The sequence below is a fragment of the Myotis myotis genome, unplaced genomic scaffold, assembly GCF_014108235.1.
Source record: "Myotis myotis isolate mMyoMyo1 unplaced genomic scaffold, mMyoMyo1.p scaffold_m19_p_7, whole genome shotgun sequence".
In the NCBI taxonomy this organism is placed as follows: Eukaryota; Metazoa; Chordata; class Mammalia; order Chiroptera; family Vespertilionidae; genus Myotis; species Myotis myotis.
Window position 1 is genome coordinate 32,814,820 of NW_023416379.1, and position 21,907 is coordinate 32,836,726.

Below are 21,907 nucleotides of genomic sequence, written 5' to 3' on the forward strand. Positions count from 1 at the left end.
GTAGTAGTACTTTGATAATGGCAACCCTAGGAAACTGATATAGGTGGGTACTTTGTGATCTTCTTTCTACAGGGGAGCAGCTGCTGGGAAAAGGAGGAAAATTAAGAGGGCAAAACTATTTCCAGTGTTAGCACTTGCACAGACCAACACCTAGACCAGCAGCAAAAGGAAAATGGAGAGATAGATGAGCAGTGAAACTCAATAAGAACCTGACCATATCTATGGAAGCACAGATACCTAGTCAACAAACCTTTGTTGGTTATGGGTGGGTTTCACCAAGGGTGAGGAAGACAGATCTCTCTATTCCTCTCCAAAGTGCTCTTTAGAGAGTAACAAGAGACAATGATAGAAGGAAATGCAGTCAATTTCCTGGGTGAAGGCCCAACATGTATCAGATTATATGGGAGGGGAATGGAGTAGACTTGGGAAAGGGACGAAATTGCATTGTGTCCCGTCTTCCCACCCAAATAAGGCCTCAGCCTAATGCCTATATCTTTTCCTTCTCACCATTATTACTGTTACATATTTGGGAGGTTGAAAAAGGTAACACCCCTTTCCTACCAATTTCAGCCACTGCCCAGGGTAGAGTTGGTGGGAGGGGATGTGGAGAGAAAAGTCTTAGCTCAACAAAGATCAAAGTCCCATTGATGATGGATTTCTTGCTTTGACTTCAAAGGTGAAGCAGAAAAGCCGGGGGTGAGGGGTGGGCAAGAGGGAGGGGGAGGCAGGGTTTAGTGATGCTAGAAAAGTGTTTTGGGGGATGGGGCTACATGACTCTTACCCACCCTCCCCGCCTCAAATGTTATTGGTCGTAACCATAATCCCAGGGCTGTCCTGCTCTACCTTCTGAATTCTCAGCCTCATCCTTCTAATCCAGTAAAGACTATGTTAGGGAAGGCGTGATAGAGGTTCCTGGATGAAAATGGTAACCTCTGCTTGAGATCCCTCCTGGTACCACTTGACTCCCCTGATCTTTGAGGTCGTATAGATGCCATAGGCAAGATTTGGGGAGGCAGAAATCACTTCCTACTGATTGCTCAGGGTTACTCTGGTCAATGATTCAAGCCAAAACCTTCATCACTTCCTTTTAGAGATTTAGCCCAGCAGATATTAAGAAAGTTCTGATTTTCAGAGGGAAAGGAAAGTTTTAAGTTGAGATGGAAAAGGAGGTGACTCATTGTCCCAAAGGAAAAGGGCTCTGAAAGCTTTGAGAAATGGCCCCCAGCTGCCATCTCTTCCTTTGGAAACGTACAAGTGGCCACCGAAAGTTAAGGGAGCATTTGGCCCGAGAGCAGTCCCTTAAAAGAAGGACAGAGGAATCAGTAACTTGGAATCCAGCTGAGCAGAGGGTGCAAAAGGGTGTAGACACCCAGTTAGTGTAGAGTGGGAGGTGAAAATGCAGAAGTTGGCTATCCTGAGTGCATGTAGAGTTTATGATTTAATATTTAAGAAGAACAGAAAACCAGAAATTGCTATAGTGGGGGCCGAAAATGACTGTCCCTGGAAGGTCAAGGTGAGAAGGAATTTTGGCGGTGGCTCTGCCTAAGATCATAGGCTTGCTGACACGGGAGCTAGGGGCACACAGGATAGTGTCAGCACCGTTCCCAGGAGTTCTGACAGCAGGGACCATTGCAAAATAATAAAAATGAAACATGAAGTCAAGGATATCAATTTTACAAAATAAAGAATGTTCTTAGATTAGCAAAATCATTTTCGACAAGTATTTTACTATGTCCCATTTTGCCCAGGCACGTTCCTGGCTGTATTGTGGTTTACAATTTTGGACTTTAAAAAAATATATATATTTTTTGATTTTTTTTCTTTTCTTTTAGAGAGAGGAAGCACGAGGGAGAGAGAGATAGAAACATTGACTCACTGCCTCCTGCATGTCCCCTACTGGGGATCGAGCCCGCAACCCAGGCATGTGCCCTGACCCATGGTGCACAGGGCAACGCTCAATCCACTGAGCCACACCGGCTGGGCTTGGACTTCTTTTTTAAATAGGCCTCTTGACCTTCCAAAATCAGTGTTTCTCTCCTCTGCAGATGCTTTAACACTTACTATTTGTATCATTCACTTGACATTCACAGTATAGGAGGCCTGTTCACCATTATTTTTGTTGTTGGATTGAACTCTGACTATTGTTTTATTTTTTCCTGAGACCTGTTGGAGGCACAGAAATCCCTCCAAAGACGCTGTTGGTTCTGATAGGGCAGCGGTTCTCAACCTGTGGGTCGCATCCCCTTTGGCGGTCGAACGACCCTTTCACAGGGGTTGCCTAAGACCATCCTGCATATCAGATATTTACATTACGATTCATAACAGTAGCAACATTACAGTTATGAAGTAGCAACGAAAATAATTTTATGGTTGGGTCACAACATGAGGAACTGTATTTAAAGGGCCAGAAGGTTGAGAACCACTGTGATAGAGCATGAGGAGAGAGGTAACACTGTGGTTCTCCTCGCCCCACCCTGCACCCCATGACCATGTTCCTTGTTAGGAATTAGATGCTGTATCTTTGCTTCCCTAGGGGCCTTCTACCTTTTGCTGTCCCTTGCTTATGCAAATCAGTTAGCAGTGGTTCTCAACCTTCTGGCCCTTTAAATATAGTTCCTCATGTTGTGACCCAACCATAAAATTATTTTCGTTGCTGCTTCATAACTGTAATGTTGCTACTGTTATGAATCGTAATGTAAATATCTGATATGCAGGATGGTCTTAGGCGACCCCTGTGAAAGGGTCGTTCAGCTGCCCAAGGGGTCGCGACCCACAGGTTGAGAACCGCTGAGTTCAAGGGAGCATGAGTAGAAAGAGAGATGGGGCTAGGAAGATAGAGACAATGTCTGAGGAGGGGAAATTCTGTGCCAAGAAAGTTAGTTATAAGGTATAAGCACAGAAGGTGTTGGATACTTGGAAATAATGAAGCATCAGATGGACCAAGAAGAACTTGAATTACCTGGAAGGTTAGTCTGGACTTGGTGAGGTGATGGCAGGTTTCTAAGTGTTTGACTGGAAATGTGTGGACCTGTGTATGAGTTCGACTGGCATTTAGGTTTGGACCTGAGCTTTGTCATTTCTGAAAATGAAACAAAATAGCTTCCACTTAGGATAATCTCCCAGTAGCCATCCCCCCTTCTCATCGTCTATATAATGGTTCTGATGGATTTGAGAATTAGTGGGTAGCTCTTAATCCTAATTCTGGGTGTGTAGGCTTTCTTATACTGTTTTATCATCATCTGTGCCTCTCTCTCTCTCTCTCTCTCTCTCTCTCTCTCTCTCTCTCTCTCTTTTATTGTGAATTCTCTGAGAGAATATATCCTATGGCGTACAGACTGTGAATTCTCTGGGGAGATGACCGTGCTGGAATTGCATTCTTTTGAACTAGGTCATGGGAGATGGATAAAGGGTGGCCCTTTTCCACTTGTGCCTCTTTAAAAACTATTCACCACTTATTTGAATTGCCACCTCAAATTCACTGTGAAACAAGGTAGGATTGAAATATTCCATAATATACATATTATGGAATTTATATTCCTGCAGACTCTTCTGTACAAAACTGTCAACTCCTTGAAGACTGAGTTAGTAGTTTGATTCATTTCCCTGAGGGGCTAGATTTAAATGGTTTGGTCAAGGAAGGAGGTGAAAATGAGCCAAGCAAATGCATATCATGGTGGAGAGCACTTTGGAAGCAGAGAGGACATCAGGGAGCCTCAAAGGGAGTGAACTGGGTAATTCGAGGAACAGAAACAAGGCCATTGCTTTGTGAGTGTCACAGGAATGGTCAGGCTAGCTGACAATCAGCCGCAGTCAGTTTTTTATTTGAGTCTTGATTGGCAGTCATTGAGCATTTTGGGGAACATATTATTCCAGGATCACGGGCAGTGCTCCGGAATGTGAATTACAGGGAGGTGATAGTGGGGTGGACCAGGTTGTAGTTTGGAGTTGGAGAGAAGTGGACAGATGGGAGTAGGTTTGGAGGAAGAGCCTGAGAGTGTGGGCTGGACATTCGCAGGACAGAAAGAAACTGAGGCTGACACGAGGTCTGGTCACCGAGGCGGACTGCTTTGGGTTGTGAGTGGAAAATCAAAGATAATCCCAATGCCGTTAACTAATTTATTGCGAGAATTTAAAACTGCCAAGCAGACTGGCCTCCCATGACATCCTCTTTCCTGTAAGAAAGCCCACTTGGGAAATTTAATTGGTCCACAGGGCACAGAGTCGGGCAGTTTTAATCGTGCTACCCATGTCCCCCGCCCGCTTGTGGCTAGTCCTCTCCAGTGCTTGCTTCTCCGCGAAGGTGCTAGAGGCCGTTAGCTCTTTATTTTAAGCAAGAGGCAGAGTGGCCTGTAGAGCAGGGGTGGTGGGCTCAGAGCCACCTCAGGTACAGTGATGCACGTTTCCTGGTGCCATGACAGGAAGGGCATCAAGGTAATGGAGGGAATGGATTTGAGAGAGTGTAGGAGAGAAACCATGGGACTTGGCCACTGATTCGTGGCAGGATGGGAGAGGGAGGGAGGGAGGGAGAAAGGCCTTTGAATGGCTTTGTTCTTGCATCTCAGTGAGCCTGAGGTGCCTGGTGAAAGATGGTGGGGTAAGATCAGGGAAAGTAAAAACGGTGAGCGGCCTTCACGTAGTACCCTCTGCAGCTAACGGTTAAACTTGCAGCCCAAGTCAGTCTGCTCAGTTTTCTGGAAATTCCCAGGGCATGTGATCAATTAGGAAGACCTTCAGTGTTCCTCTACCCCTTTTTGTGTGGCACGACCAAGCACTGTCTTATAAAATGAGATGTATTTTCATGTTAGCCCATTGCTCCTCTCAGGAAAGGCAGTGACTGAAAGCTGTACAGTCACCTCTGTGAGATGCAGGCACTGGGCCGGAGTCCCCAGTGCTTCCTGACGCACGTGGGCAGACAGGGCTGTTCTTAGCCATGTGAGGAAACCAGGCCCTTACATCAGATCTCTCCACTGCAGGGATCAAGGCAGCAGACCCCACAGTCCACAGGACTGCTGAAGACAGAGGGAAGGGCCTTGTTCCTGGGCTGATGGCTCTAGTGTTATAAACAATGACACCCATGCAGTTTCTGGTACTTCAAAGTGTGATTCCAAATGTTTAAATGAAACTTTGTGTTTAAAAAGCTCACTGAGGGGATCATTGTGTCAGACTTAATTAAATGCCTCAAAATCTCAAATGCTTTTGAGTTCCTAAAAATAAAATACTTTATAGAGTAGAGGCATCCTAGGGCTTTGTTTAGACAATTTTTGAATTTTGGTACTTACGAATACTGGCTAAGACTTATTGAGTGCTTATTGTGTGACAGGCACTGTGCTAAAACCATCCCTGGGTTCTTTTCATCTTCATGCAGACCCGTGAGATAAGATTAGGACCCGTCATTATCACCCCATTTTACAGATTAGGTGACTCAGGCTAAGTGTTTGCAAACTAGGAAGGGGGGCCACACAGTGCTATGAGTGAGACATAACCCAAGAATTTGGGCATCACAGCTCATACTGGTTTCCACTGCACTCCATTGTGCACATAAATCTTTCTTATGTTATTCATATTCCTCTGTTGTAAGAGTGCGATGAGCCGTTCTACCCTGGAGATATGGTGATGTCTGCGCTGGCCAGGTACTGGATGCAGTCCAGCATGGTTGCATCAGGACCTGGTGACACCTTTCCTTGTGTGCGACTGCCTGGTGAGGTGGGTGGACAGGAAAATGGGCAGGGTGGAGAAAGGGGAGACAGTTTTCTATGTGAGTATAATGACCAAGAGTTCCAGCAGACTCCCAGGAGCCTGCATTTGTTAAGATTCCTAGGAGAAAGTGTGTATCAAGCTCCTGTGTTTGACATGTTGAGTTAAAGAGAGGCAGGATTGAGAAGCCCTTTGAGAAGGAGCAGGCCTGCCAGGGGCTATGGGACTCTCTGGTCCTAGGAGAGTATTAAGGACACCCACAGACACGAGATATGATGGATAGGGTTGATGTGAGCAAAGGGGGTGGGTGTGGGGAAGGGCAACTTCCCTTCTACTCATTATCTTTTATTTCCCTTTGTTTTTCTTCTCTCATTTTCAGAGCAGTGCTCTAGGTGTGCGTGTACACTCCTGTGTGGGTGTGTCGCTAAGGGGAGGGAGATTTCTAACTTCAGAAAGAAAAACTCTTCCTTCAGTAAACATTTATTGAGTGTCTGCCACATGCCAGGCACCTTGATAAATCCAGAGGAGACCCCAGGGACCGTGGTTCTGACTGTGGAATTTCTTCTGTAGCCAGGTGGGTTCGCCCTGAGTAGACTAGTTCTGGGCTGTAAAGCACTTTGATCTTGTCTAGGGAACACGCCTGAAGAGTTCTGTGTGTCTTTCTGTTATTTATTGTCATCATTCTTCCTTAAGCTAAACGCTTAGGCGAGCACACTTCAGTCCTACAGCAATCCGCAGTTGAGTCCAATCATGCACATTCTTGACTCATAAATGCCAGTCATCCGCGCCATCGCCCAGCCCAGCTCTTTAGTTCTGCTGCTGCCAAGAAATTGTTCAGCAGACGCCCCGCTCAGGTGTGCAGGGACACAGGACAAGCTATGCTGTTTCTGTTTATATCCTCGGCCGAGCCACCCCTTTCTCTGTAGCCGGCAGGATTTCCTGGGGAAGCTGTCCGTGAGGGTGGGCCAGGGCGAAGCAGGATGTGATGACACACAGCCTCCTCTGCCCTTTGGGAGCTGCGTTGAGATCCAACCTAGTTGTGATTCCGGGCCCACCCTTCCTAGTTTGCAAGTTTCAAGGCCTGTTCTCCTGCCCTGGATTGGGGGGTGGAGTGGGGTTGGGATAGATGGGTTTCTGCCCCCTTGCACTCGACCTTTCCCATTTCATGCTGTGTCATGCAGTACTGGGCAAAGAGCTCAGGAAGGGGCTCCCCCCAGAGCCCCCCAGAGCCCCTCTGTGTCAGCATCTCCAAGCCCCAGCTTTTCCCACAAGGCCACGGCCAGTCACCCGAGGGCTGCTGGGTCAGCTGTGAGCCCAGGTTCAGGAAGAGATGATGGATCAATCAGATGATGTGCTAATTTGTTTGGCTTGGCCAAGCACCCAAACATGTTTCCTCTCACGCGGCTGAGTGAATTATTTAACTGTATACCTATTCAGCTTAGTAGTACTCTTACCTAACGTCCACTTTTATTTAAAAGTATAATGGCGGGGGAGGGTGGGAAGCTACTTTCTGTGGAAGGCCTCAGCAGATGGCTTTATAATTTAAATAAGCAGTAATATCAGCTAATGTTTGTTATATACCCAACTGATGTAAGCCTATATTTCGGAGGCGATGAAGTTTGGTTTTGGAGTAAACAGGCATGGATTTGATGCCTGGGTCTGCTTTGTATTCGCCATGTGACAGGGGACATGTCTGTCACTTCCCTGCGTGTCTGTGCCCTCTTGGGAATTGTACAGTTAGTTGGTGAAACTTACTTTAAGTTTCGTATGTTTTAAGTGAAACAACATATGAGAATACTTGACATATAATACAGGTATTCAGATGCTCAATACATGTTAATTTCTCCCTTAACACTTGTTCTTCCAACCTTTCCAACACACACACACACACACACCAGTTTCTAGTTTTAGCATATTTTATAAACTTAAATGGAACAGAAGCTAATCCTTTGAAAGGCAGCCATATGATGTAAGAAGCTGCATGTTGTCTCTTCCCCTGGGGGGTACGGATTCCTCCAGTCGTTGAGTTTTTATTAATTGCCAGCCTGTGTCTGTCTTGTGGTGGCTCTGCAGAGAGTTACAGATGCATGGCATTGTAAGAAGACGCAGGCGCTGGCCTGGCAGGGCTAGTACCTGTTGGGAAGAATACCTGGCGGTGCACATGTGAGCCCACTAGGAATAAACTCATGGGAGGTAGAGCGACTGTGTCATCATTAGGGGAAGACAGAGCGTAGGAGGGACCTGCCCTTAGATACACCTCCCTGCTACAAAGGATGAAAGGGCCATTTTGGAAGCTGGATTTATCGTGGCTTCTACATCTTGTTTTTTTTATCTGTAGGCATTCTGCTTCACACTTGGAAACTATTTCTACCTGGACAAAGATGATTTCATTATGAGGCAGTAAAATTTTTGAAGCTAGACGATCTAGCTTGGCCATGACATTCAGTAACATTGCAAGCAGCAGTGGTGGTTGTTACCGATGAGGGTAACTGTTGATTGAGCTCTGGGTGCCACATGCTGTTTTGAGTGCAATACACGGATTATCTCATTTATTTGGCAGCATAGTCCTGTGGGCAGACACCTCTCTCTCTGAGGCACAAAGAAATTGAATAACTTGCTTTCTTGAGGTCAGAGCCTGGGATCTTAAACATTGCACCTTACTGGCTCTTCTTTATCCTTGACAAAAAAAGAGAAGTAAACCCAAACAAACTAACAAAACAACAACAACAACAAAAAACCTTCACAAAAATATATAAAATAATTTTTCAATAACAAATAACACTTTTCTCTTTTGTAGTTGGAAGGTGGGAATGAGAAAGGGCTTGTACGGATAAATCAGGTGATTTCTCAAATGTCCCCTTCTGAACAAAGTATTCTGTGGTCTTTTAAGTGTATCCGGACATCCTTTATTAACAAATTGTGGAAAATGGACCAAATCCAGTGCAATTCTAAGAAACAAGTAGGTGATTAACTGTCATCAAGAAGTATATTGCCAAGTGCTTCATGCTTAGTATCTTTGCCTTGGTTATCTCCTTGAATGTTGCTGTCAGAATATCTACCTCATGGAACTATATTTTTTAGGACTGGCTAATTCTCTTCTTTCCTCCATTTTTTAAAAATACCTTTTAGTGGTTTTGTCACCACAGACGGGGATGGGAGAGATGAGCCTAATGTCACTGGAATAATGTTGAGGAAGAAATAAAGTGAGGTTGGAATTACTTGCCTACCCTCTTAGACATTTTCTTAATTATATGTATGGGAAAAATTAAATGGGCTTTTCTATATTTTTGTCTGTAAGTCCTGTAAGCCTTCTGTGGCCATGCTTCTGGGGGTGGGGACAAGACTTGGTGTCAGTCTAGGCACAGAGCCAGAATGCCCTATGGCAGCAGTTCTCAACCCGTGGGTCGTGACCCCTTTGGCGGTCGAACGACCCTTTCACAGGGTTCGCCTAAGACCATCCTGCATATCAGATATTTACATTACGATTCATAACAGTAGCAACATTACAGTTATGAAGTAGCAACGAAAATAATTTTATGGTTGGGTCACAACATGAGGAACTGTATTTAAAGGGCCAGAAGGTTGAGAACCCCTGCCCTATGGGTTTATGGTGCTGGCTAGGTAAGTACAGGCGACTGGGAGCGGAGCTTTCTACTCCCCATACTTCCCTACCCACCTGCCTTCTGGGACCCAGGAAGGTGGTGGAGTACCTGCACTTGGAGAACTGTTAACTAGAATGGCCTTTTGAGAATCTTTATTTCCTGTATTTATGGCCTGGTTTGCTTTTGGAGGTCGGGTCTTATTCTGGGATATTCATTAACAAACCAATTTTCCCTATTAGTAGCTGTTCACAGCACTTTCTCTCTAAATGTAATACAAAAAAAATTATTTGCAGTTATCAAACTCCATCATTTATGATGTAGCTAGGCAGACTGTTTTGAAATAGTCTGTACTGATTCATACATACTGGAATAGAACAAATACTTCTTTTTGGATTATGTGAAAATGTTTAAATTGCCAATAGTGTACATGTAAATTACATAAGGAAGTCCAGCATCACCCCACCATGCATTCAGAAACACTGTCCCAAAAACCTGTTTCCACTGCCATGCTCTTTCACTTTTAGGCTTGTAGGCTAGAGCCAGTTCTTCACAAAGGCTTGTCTATGTAGTGAAATAATTTTCTTTTGCTAGTGGCTGTTTTGCAATATTATGCTTTACTGTGTTTGACTTTCTCACATTTATAAAACTAATAAACTACGTAAACATAAAAGTGCTAAGTGTTAGGACCGACACCTCTTAGGAGTTTGTTTTTAATAAGCTTATGTAATTAACACCTTGAACTATATATTCCATTTGTTTCTTTTGAAATCATACAGAGAACAGGATGATGCACATACAAAAGGCACCAGCATGGTTAATACTGGCTTTTCAAAGTATGATGAGGTCATGGGTCTTTTAGAAGTTAAAACTTGCCAATTACTTTTAAGTCGGAGGACTGAGGAGTAGATCTGTTAGTTAAAGAAAAAGAAATTAAAACAAAAGCAATATAGAAATCATTTATACGCATCTCCCAAACAGCCTGAGCATGCTGCCTGGCACAGTGCTTGCTGATTGATGATGCTTTTCTTGCATTCATTCATTCACAAATTTATATTGAATCTTCTAGGCCAGTGGTTCTCAACCTTCTGGCCCTTTAAATACAGTTCCTTATGTTGTGACCCAACCATAAAATTATTTTCGTTGCTACTTCATAACTGTAATGTTGCTACTGTTATGAATCGTAATGTAAATATCTGATATGCAGGATGGTCTTAGGCGACCCCTGTGAAAGGGTCGTTCGACCGCCAAAGGGGTCGAGACCCACAGGTTGAGAACCGCTGTTCTAGGCACTGTCCTAAGCACTCAAAAGTGAACAAAACTTAGAAAAATCTCTGTCCTTACGGACCTTTTATCTTAGCTGGAGGAGGGAAACGAAAAAGACATGAGTAATGTGCAAACCAGTTTAAATAGTGAAGAGTGGTGAGGAGAAAGATAAGGCCAAGAACCGGGTTGGGGATGGTGTGTGCAGGAGAGGGAGGGTGCACTCTCAGGTAGGACGTCCCTGGAGAAGAGGTGTTTCAGGAACCTCTGCAGGAGACGGGCTCATGTCTGGGGAAAGCGCAGTACAGGCAGGAGAGGAGCAAGTTCAAAGGCCAGGCGAGGCTGGTGGGTTTGGAGTGTGGGAGGAGGAACAAGGTAGCCAGTGTGTGCACAGATGTGATGGGCCTTCCAGGCCACGCAGAGACTGTGGCCTTCACTGAGTGAGAGCGGAGCCTGAGGAAGGGAGGCTTTGAGCAGAGGGACTGGATTTGACTTAGGTTCCAACAGGGCTGCTGTGTTCAGAGGCTGCACAGGAGGCAGCTGAGTATTTGGTTTCCTCGGATAACACAGAGCTGTTGAATTGCTATGCTTTGTGAATGGAAAAACACGGCTCATCCTGACGGAATCAGCATTGAAAATAAACCCCAAAACCTAGGTGACCCTTTAGGAGGCTTGATAGTACATTTAATTTTCTTTGTAGGCTCTCCTCCCACATTGTGGCAAACAATTAAAATAAAAATTTGTCCTGTTCACATCACAGAAAAAAAAAAGTGAAATTGCCCTTTTTTTATAGAGCAATTGAGAAACATAAAACAGCACAGGTGGGTGATGGACATGTTTTAACTAGTTCATTTCCTTTAATGAGATTTTTTTCATTGGAAATCCAAGAGCATGGGTAGGAAGAAGGGGACTATGTGCAAGCAAACACTGACCTGTAAAACTGTTCAAAGAAACAAGGTTTGGCTGATGAGTAGATAAAAGTGTTAACTCTTCAATAAAGTGAATTGCTCTTTTAAAAAGGTAGACATTAGATATTGAAACATTAGATTGAGAACTCCAGTGGTGATGTTAGTGAATTCTCAGCTCCTGAGCAAATTGGAAAAATTTGACACACACACACACACACACACACACACACACACACACACTGAATGGCCAGATTATTATGACCAGGCAGATTATTATGACCACCCCATCAGTACAACGAAGTGCATTAGTTATGCAAATAATAATAATAATAATAATAATAATAAAACTTTGAGAGTATTTGCTTAGGAAGTTTTCAATATTCAGTATTTTTGGAAGTGTCAATGAAGTACTGATATATAGTGTCAATGGAGTGTCAATGAAGTATTCTCTCTCTCTCTTGTGATAATTGGCTCAATAGATTTATGTGCGTTCGTTTTAGATTTTTGTTGTTGTTCTCTTAGACATAAGATGACTGTCAAGTTGCACGGTGACCCCGTATAGAATGTGATACACAGCAGCTAATCTTCACTCTCCACTTCCAATATGTTTTTAATCTCTGAGTAAGAACAGAAGCATGTGCTTAGGGCCCTCTTTCAGAGCACTTTCACATTATATTCTTGGCAAACGTGTAAGTCTTTTATGATGAAAGTTGAGATCATCTTGAGGGGGAATGATGTAGTTAGGAAAGAACTTTTCTTCCCAAAGAAATTGCAGTAAAAGTATGGCCATCATATCATATGTAATATTTTATATGGTTACATCCATAGGTGGACAGATATGTAGATATGGAAACAGATCATACTCAACGTTTACGTGCCTGGAACAAGAAGAGTAATGTGGTGGTGCTGATATTCTCTAGATTGAATTTTCTTAAATCTGCCAGCAGAGGTTGGAATGCGATACAGGATGAAGCCAACAGGTTGTCCCGGTTCACCCCACATGTACAAGTGGTCTCCAGAGCCCCTACAGGCAGGCCTTAGTGCACTACTTGCTATTGTGTGAGTGACTTGAGGGGCCCAGGAGTAGGTCACAAGAGCAAATGCCAGAACCCAAGTCATGAAATATGCTTGAGAAGGGTTAGGTGTGTAACAAAGAGATGTTTTTGAATTTTTCCAGGGCAGTGAGTGAACTGGTTTCTCCCTGACCCTGGGAAGAAATCACCCAGTTGGTGCCACATGAATGAAATACACTAAATGGTGTCCAGTCAATAGGGACAAACAGGTTTCCCCGCAGCTCATTGTTGCTCATTCCCGGAAAGGGAATATGCATGTCACTGTGGCCATGGCGTTGCTCTAGTGTTTGCTCTCTGACAACACCCAAACCAGTGGCATCCAGGTGTGGTTTTCTTCTGGTCTCCCTGATGGCAGCTGAAGGCAAAGGATTCAAGCAGGTAAGCTCCTGATGTATTCAGTGCCTTTTCATAGGAGTCTGCCTTTGTTTCAAAACGCTCAATGGCTTTTCCTATCAGGATGTGAGAAGAATGTGAGACTTTAGTGACCTTAAGCCCATTGAACTATCCCTTTAGTTTTTTTGGTACAAGAAACTTACATCGGATTCCAACAAGATTTTTGACCCTCAACATGTTAAGAATTATCAGTAGTAAGTGGAAACAAAAATCAATATGTTCTGAAACTGGACAACCGATGGATCTGGGCTGCCTGTCACTACTTGGGTCAATTAAGCAGAAACAGGCTTGAATCATATATGAATGAGCATTTATTCCAATAATATAGCAGCATGGGAGAGCAGCAGGTCATCCACAAATATCTGCTCTGCACCCCATCATATGCCAGCTGCTTATATTGGGTAGAAGGACAAAGGCTATATGGGGTAAGGAGGCAAAAGGAATAAGAATGGGTATGCAAAATGGTATTACAGGCATGGGGAAATAGGAAAAAGCAATAAAAATGTGTATACAGATTATAGGCAGGTGGGGGTGGGAGCCTCTGTTGTTTGGACAATAAAGTTGTTAATCTTTCCATGATAATAGGCAGTTCTTAGCTCCCAGGTTTCAGCTTTCTTTAATCAGAGCTAAGTAATCAGGGATTAATATTTCTTATAATTATAGCTAGTCCCCAATATTCTGTTTCTGCCCTGAACAGTTCTATATGTGAAGAGACCTCAAACTGGTTCCCTTCTCTTCTCCTGCCCCTTGTTCTGCCTGCCACACCCCTGCATTGATCTTTTAGCCACTTCTGGTAGCTATTCCTCTTGAAACAGGTTAGGCTGTCTCCTGACTCAGAGGAACTACATTTGTTGGCCCTTCTGCCTAGAACCTGTTCCCCACCCTCTCACCTAGGACTTCATTTGTCATTTCTAATGATGTATTTTTGTGTTTGGGTGTCTCACTCACTGGTCTGAATTACTGTTGTAAGGTTGGTGGAGACAGGCTGAAACTGTGAAAGCTTGCCTTTATGTTAGGTAGGAGGTTAGACATGAGTGGCTGGGGTGGGACCTGCCCTGACAGATGTAACAGGAATGTTTCTTCAATAAATCCCACTTTGCTTTACTTTCATTTTCATTGACCTTAAAGTCTTTTCTGCGTGGTCGAGAAGAACTGAGGTGCCAGCTGGTAACTTCAGTCTGTAACACTTATATGTGAGAATGCTGGGCTAGGGGGTGTATGTCATTGCATAGTTATTAACGCTATGGCACCCTCAGGAAGGGGAGAGATCAGCTCTACTGACTTCCATTTATTTCTTCATTCATTTCATCATTCCTTCATTTATGCACTGATAGATATTTCTCAGGTAATTGCTAAGTGTCAGGCATTTCATGGTGTTAGCTGCTGAACATGCAAAAACGAGTAAGACCCAGCTCCAATCCTTGGGCAAAAATAGAATATTGGGGACTAGGTACAGTTATAAGAAATATTAAGCATGCTCTATTAACCGTGATTGCCTTGTTCTGATTAAAGAAAGGACATTCTAACCTGGCTGGGAGTTGTACACCCTAGGGACCTGGGAGTCAATCTTGGACCTGGGAGTCAATCTTGGAATACAGTCTATTCTCATTCAAGAACTGCCTATTATCGTGGAAAGATTAATAACCTTGTTGCCCAAACAGTGGAGTCCCGCCCCAGCCCGTATTGCCCACTTCCCGTGCCTGTAATTCCTACTTCTCTGTGTAATCTTTATCCTACCCAATATAAGCAGGCGGCTTATGGGGGCCGGGGGGTTGCAGACCAGATTTTTGTGGATGACCTGCTGCTCTCCCATACTGCCAGCAGTATTGGAATAAATGCTCATATGATTCAACCCTGTCTCTGCTTAATTGGCTCAAGTACTGACAGGCAGCCCAGACCCAATGGTTTGTCCAGCTTCACAACTTTCAAGGACTTTAAAGTTTCCTGGGGACAACAACTATGTAAATAATAAAAGTCACTCTTTAAAAATGTCTTAACATAGAAAATTTCAAACACTACAAAAGTAGAGAGAATATTTTAAAGATCCCCTATATCCCAGCACTACTGTTATCAATAATGGTCAGTTTTATTTCACCTATACCTGTTCCCACTCCTCTTCCCTCCCCCCATGACCTTGAAGCAAGGAAGACATTAGGTCATTCCTCTGTGTGATTTACTCGGATGTCCTGGGAAGATTAGGTGTCATACAAAGTCCCTTGTGAAGGGTGGGCTGCTGTCTGTGGGTCAGCAGGGTAAAAGAAAGGGGTTGGAGGCAGAAGAAAGAGCGGGGGCGTGGCTGTAGTGCTTCATGTTGTGTTTGATTTCTCCATAACTAGTGCATGGATGGGGAGGTGGAGCCATGGTAGACTCTAGAAAAGGCAAACAGTTCAGATAAAAGGGCTCTTGTATTGCAGGCAACAGACTGACTTTGTCAAATCTTCACTGGGAGACATTTACAGTTTTCACAATTTATATTTTGAAAGTTACAGTGGGCATGGGATATAGAGTGGGTTGTAAATGAGATGGGATTGGAGAGAGGGTGGAGGGTGAATAGCTGGGAAGCTTTGTCAGTGGCTTGAAACACTGCTAGGGTTAGGATGGACAGACTTTTTCAGACATTGAGGAAAAAAAAAGAGATAGTGGAGAAGAAATGTTATAATAACACAGATTTGTTTATGACACATTATAATGTTATATTAGACTTAGTGACCTCTTACTTTGGGGATAAGGGAATTACTCCTGAGAGTCGGATATGATTGAAACTGGTGGGGATGGAGAGTCCTGAGTAGGCATAGGCATTTGCCTGCTGCTAAGGAGGTGCAAAAAGGTTTCTGAGAGTTATCAAAGCGTAAGTTTGGGGCATCGACTTTTTCAGTACGGGGTCATGTGATTAGTATGCCCAGGTTTGTAAGTCATGTGAATTTTTATTGATAACACTGAGTAGGTATTACCTGCCAGTTCTTAAAAAATGTGGCCTTTTGGCAACATCACCAAAAAAGAGTTTAATCAACACTAGTTCTGTGACAGTGAATGGTCATAAGCATGATGCCTGTTGCCAGTTTTGATCAGGACATCAGGACTTCCACTCTCATTTAACAGCCCCACTGCCCTCAGGATGATCCGAGGAAGTCAGCTAGTCATTCCAGTGCTGATTCCATGGGCTATCTATCACACCTCCTGACCCTCTGCTCAAGCTGTGGTAGAATAGAATTTCCATAAAACACAGCAAACTCATATTGTATAAGTTTTAACACTATAACCAGGAATTTCAGAATTGTTCTGAGATTAATATATTCATTTCCAAATGTCTAAGACAGGGGTCCTCAAACTTTTTAAACAGGGGGCCAGTTCACTGTCCCTCAGACCGTTGGAGGGCCGGACTATAGTTTAAAAAAAAAACTATGAACAAATTCCTATGCACACTGCACATATCTTATTTTGAAGTAAAAAAACAAAACGGGAACAAATACAATATTTGTATTTGCATGTGGCCCGTGGGCCGTAATTTGAGGACCCCTGGTCTAAGAATACTATAGATCACTCCCTCCTCCCCCCAGTCAGATCTTTATTGGTTAAATGCTCGAGAATGTCCATACACTCATGATTATGTGTCAAAGGCAGCCAGAGAAAGTGCAAAGTGTGATTCATACTCATCAAATCTCTGAATCTGATCTGAAATTGTGACTTCATTCCCACCCAACTAGCTCACTCTGCTGTTCCTTCCAGATCTGTTAAGCTCTGGGCAGTTTAGAAATGAGAAGTGAGTTCAGTCTGACATCGCCATCTGCTAAATCCATATGTCCGTTTTGAGTGTGAATCTGGACTTGAACTTTTTAGAACAAATTGCCAATGTTCGTCTTCCCCGTGTATTTTTGAGGTTCTGAGAGTTCCTGTGAAATGTCCTGTTTGAGACATTGATAGCCCAGCAAATTGGATCTTTCAGAGCCTTTAATTCAAAAAGACCTTATGCTAAGTACACAGCTTAGTAAATCCTTTCAACAAATTTCCATGACTTAACCCTATGACTGCATTAAAATAAACTACAGGTCATACTTGGCTTTTCTGTCCAGTAATAGTAAGCGTTCATGTTTCTTGATTTTATATTGTTTACTTAGCACCTACCACAGTATTTGGAATGTCATAGGTGTTCAGTTTTGAATTACATTGAATTAATGTAATATTCCATTAGGTGTTGATGATTGAAGGGTGTAATTTTATTGCTTTGATCACTTGCTTCATCACACCTGACAACCAACGTGATATGAGAGATACCAGCATGCGCTCTGCTCTCCCCACGCCGAGGTAATTTCATTCCATTTATTGTAGTGACTCCTCTCCATGGCCAGAAAACTGAGTTTGTTCATATTTATACCAAGCTTTTGCAATCCTTCCCTGGAGAGAATTAAGGATTACAAGTTCATGTAGAAGATTTTGTTAATAACATTTTTTTAAAAAATATATTTTATTGATTTTTTACAGAGAGGAAGGGAGAGAGATAGAGAGTTAGAAACATCGATGAGAGAGAAACATCGATCAGCTGCCTCCTGCACATCTCCCACTGGGGATGTGCCCGCAACCCAGGTACATGCCCTTGACCGGAATCGAACCCGGGACCCCTCAGTCCGCAGGCCGACGCTCTATCCACTGAGCCAAACCGGTTTCGGCTGTTAATAACATTTTTGATGAAAAATCTCAAGCTCTTCATAACCTAGGGTCAGGCAGGCTGCATTGGGCCTGATGGAGGAAGAAGGGAAGGACGAAACGCTTCTGCTGTGACTTTAAACCCTTCCAACTGCTGATGACATTTCCCCAAGAGAGCAGGAAGCACAGGAAGAGAAAAATGCAGGAGAACCTTGGGGGCATCTGCGTTTAGGCTTGACTGTGGACAGGGGTTGTGAGAATTCCAAGGAGACCAATGGGCAGGGAATCTATAATAGACTCCAGAGTAGAGCCTTGCAGGGCAGATCCATCAGTGACTTTCAAACTTTTGTCACAGGTTTCCTGGAAGGTATATTTTTCATCAGGTGGATGGTCTGCACATGCATAACTGGAACGAATACGGTAGGAAACAGTGCAGACAGTCCTTGATGTATAATGGTTTGACTTAAGATTTTCCGACTTTCTGATTCTGATATCAGGGAATTTGAATGTGGCATTTTGAATTTCGATCTTTTCCTGGCTATCGATGTGTGGGTTGATACTCTCATGATGCTGGGCAGTGGCTGGGAGCCATAGCTCCCCATCAGCTGTGCTGTCAGGAGTGTGAACAACCGATACTCTACAGTGCACTGTGTTGCTAGCATTTTGGACATTTTTGTGTTTTGTGTTTTTGCATCCCATCGTGTCTATGAAACACCCATATGTGTCTCTTGCTTCTGGTGAGAAGAAGCAGGCAGTTATCCTAATATGAAACTCAAGATAATTGCCCAATTGTGGGCTAATGTCAGTGTTTGGAGCATGTTTAAGGTAGGCCAGGCTAAGCTATGATGTTGGCAGTTAGATATAGTCAATGCATTTTTGACTTAATGATATTTTCAACTTATGATGGATGTATTGGGACGGAACCACATTATAAGTAGAGGAGCATCTGTACCCTTTTTTCTTGGGCCATAAGCCACCAACATTTTCTGTTCTGTTGGTATTGTTCTATGCTCTGCAATGTTATTTACACAAATTCTGTTCTCATGCCTAAATTTATCTTAGGATTCTGGTGGCTTAGTCTGGTGTCAACTTAGAAGCCAGAAATGAATCGGCAGGGGCCATATATTTTAGACTCTGACGGTTGTTGGAGGGTGCTGGGCATTGCGGCAGCCCTGCAGGGTATCTCTGACCTGCAAGCTTACCTGTTAGCACGAGGCAGTGCCCAGACCCGCAGCAGGTCCAGGTCCTGCCAGCTCACCTTCATCTTCTGGGGAGCCCTGAGCCCAGTGTGTGTGCGGGTCCAGCATGAAGAGCTCAAGCTTCTGTTGTAGGTCACTCCCAACTGCCAGGTAGGAGTTGATGAGAAATAGACGTGGGTTCCAGTTGTCCTCATGGCCCCCGGGTTCTCATGGGCTCAGTTTTGTTCTTGCTTTTTCACGACCAGCTTCCTTCATAACTGCCGGCCTGGCCAACCTGTGGTGGCTTTAGGCTCAGTAGTACACGCAGAGGCAGCAGCCTGTGCAGACTGTTTCACCAACTGCCAATTACCCACAGCAGTTGTGCTTCTCTGATCTGACCTTGACCTAAATAATATGACCTGCAGGGTGAGTACCACTGCAGTTGCTTGTCTATTTGGGAATAGGAAGGAAATTAGAACTTTTTATGTATACTTGTTTTTGTCTCATTTAAAATGCCCATGTTTGTGTGTATTTTTAATGTAAATAGCTGTACTAGTTGAAAATGGACATAGTTTATGTTAATAAGTGCTTATGGTTGTAAGTAGATATATTTATAAGTAATTATACTGTATTAAGGATTCCCTACCCCAGTCCTTTTTTAAAAAAAAAAAAAAATCCTCACTGATGGATATTTTTTCCATTGATCTTTAGAGAGAGTGGAAGAGGAGAGAAGAGGGGGAAAGAGAGAGAGAGAGCCGGGGTGGGGGGGGGGGGAGACATCAGTGTGAGAGATATATCAACTGATTTCCTCCTGCATGCTCCCTTCCAGGGCTGGGGGTTGAACCTGCCACCCTTTGGTCCGCTGGCTGGCACTCTAACCATTGATGGTTCACTGGCTGGCACTCTAACCATTGAGCCAAAATGGCCAGGGTCCTACCCCAGTTTTTTTCTGTTATTTTTTCGGAGACCTTTGAAGGCCACTGTCTGAGAAGCAGCTGCTGAGAGTGTTGGGAAGGAGAGAGTGTTAGTATTGCCTGCTGTGAGGCCCCTCCTTCATCAGAAGTGCATTTCTGTTAACTGGAGACCACTGATGCACAGTAGTGGGTGTCATGGCATCGAGATCATATTTGCCCAAGTGATAATTAGACATAGGCTTTGGCAAGTCCTGGGTGTTTCTGGAGAGAAGGGAATGGAAGATATGAAATCAGCCACCCTCCAGCCACCTGCCCCGTGGGTGTGCCCCCAGGGCCCTTCCTACCCACCAGCATGACCTAATATGTCCCTTTAGAATATGGTTTGGTTGTTATGTACAAAAAACTTTCTGGAGACAAACTGTATTCCAGCTCAAACCATGTGCAGAAATGCTGAGAGTGATTCTTCAGAGAAAAATATTTGAGGTCAATTATTATATATTCAATGAATTTCTCCAGAACGATGTGGCAGGATAAAATGACAGAGCTGGTACAAACAGTGACATCTCACAAATTTAAAAATGCTGAAGAAGGATCCAGAATTAAAGACTTTTTTTTTACGGCAGTAGCAATTTCATTTGAAAGGTTGCTGAAAGTGTTTATTACCTCAAAAATCTTTAAACAAGCTAATTAAGAATAAAACACATTGTGAAGTCATTGGTTAGGCTTCATGGATTTAGCTTGTAGAGGATTTAGCTATTTACTTGTCTATTCTTCTCCAAAACAACAGTGTAAATATCACGTATAAGCTATATTACACTGAGCCGTGTAAATATCACATATAAGTTATATTATATCAAATATATCCTATATGTACTTATTATTATGGACAGAAAAGGTAGAGACACAATAAATAAGTAAGCCAAGAGTCTCAACTTTGGGCATTCAGAGCAACACATCAAGTTTTCCCTTGAGGCTGTGTTTTTATACATAGTATTTAAAATAGCAAGGCCACACATTTATTTGCATTTCATTTGCATATAATCTGCATACAGCCTTACATATTACACATGTCTCCTGGGGTCTTCAGAGTAATTTCCCCCCCCCCCCCAAAGCCTGTGAAGATACTCTAAACCAAAAATGACATCTGGGGAAAGAAGAAACAAAAATAACAATCTCATAGTGCTTTTAGTTTTCACTTTTTCCAGAGACAGAAGTACCCTGGGAGGTAAAAATCAGTTGTTGAGAGAACAGTTCTTTGTTTCTTTTCTCCTTAATTGTAAAAGCAGCCCCCCACCTCATCCTCTACCCCCAGTCTGAACTGTTTGGTACATAGCCCCTTATCTCTGTTTTTGTGCTGGTGTGTAAGAGATGGATGTTTGGTAGAAACGTGTGCTATGGCTTTGCAGGAAGAATACACAAGTATTGTCTTCCATTGAGCTGACACTGGTAGTGGGACCATAGATTTAATTCAAGTCTGTGCCAGTGACCTGGAAATCCACATGGAAAGATGCTGTGACATGGTCTGTAACAAGAAAAGGGAAGAGAACTTGAATTTGCATCTCTCTCTCTCCCTCTCTGTCTCTGACAGGGGTGGGAAAATGCTTGTAAAACAATAACGTGACACAAAATTTCACAATTTACTTTTAAGAATTATTTTGAGGAAATAAAAATTTCCCCTGTCCCCAAATTTGAATAAACATTGCTTCAGCCTCTAATGCATGAGAATCAAAGAAGAAGTGAAACAGATTAGGCAAGTATTAAACTCCGGAGCAGAAAATTTAAAAACAAAAAGGTTAAACGAGAGTTGGTTTCAGTGTTTTAATAATTGTGCCTATTATAATAAACTAGAGCTGATTTAAAGTTACTATAGTTAGTTTATTTTGTAACATCAGTGCCTCCAGACATTGGCATTGTAGGGTGTTGAGTCAGACGTGGACTTCATAATCAAAAGGAAAGATGCGTACTAGGTGTGGAGCTATCGAAATACAGCTGCATTATTTAAATTCCCTACAACTAATGTTGCAAACATTTTTCGTGAGATAAATATTTTTACTGACAGGTCTGTACTATGTCAAGTAAGAACACGTTGGATAGAAACGATGCAAAGGTTTTCAGATAGTCCCGAACGAGATGGATGGGAAGGCTCCTTTCTGGAGATGGCAGACAGGACCAACTTTAAAAAAAATAAAAAAAATTTTTTTTTGCCTTTTTTGGCATTTAAATCATCAAGACTGATGAAAGTGC

The 21,907-nt window shown here is 43.2% G+C and overlaps 1 protein-coding gene across 11 annotated transcripts in view; it reads left to right on the forward strand.

The window, feature by feature from the left end:
• The window catches only part of SASH1 (SAM and SH3 domain containing 1), a 293,144-nt gene that overhangs the window by 141,566 nt on the left and 129,671 nt on the right, over window positions 1–21,907 (forward strand). For 5 of the 11 annotated variants that reach the window (XM_036316371.1, XM_036316364.1, XM_036316369.1 and 2 more), the window contains exon 1: window positions 12,194–12,915. The exons of the other annotated variants lie outside the window; for them this stretch is intronic. Coding sequence is in view for 1 of the 5 variants with exons in the window: in XM_036316355.1 (XP_036172248.1) it covers window positions 12,793–12,915 (123 nt within the window). In the remaining 4 variants the exon portion in view is untranslated. Of the gene's footprint in view, window positions 1–12,193; window positions 12,916–21,907 lie in introns of those variants that run through there. 11 annotated transcript variants of the gene reach the window in all.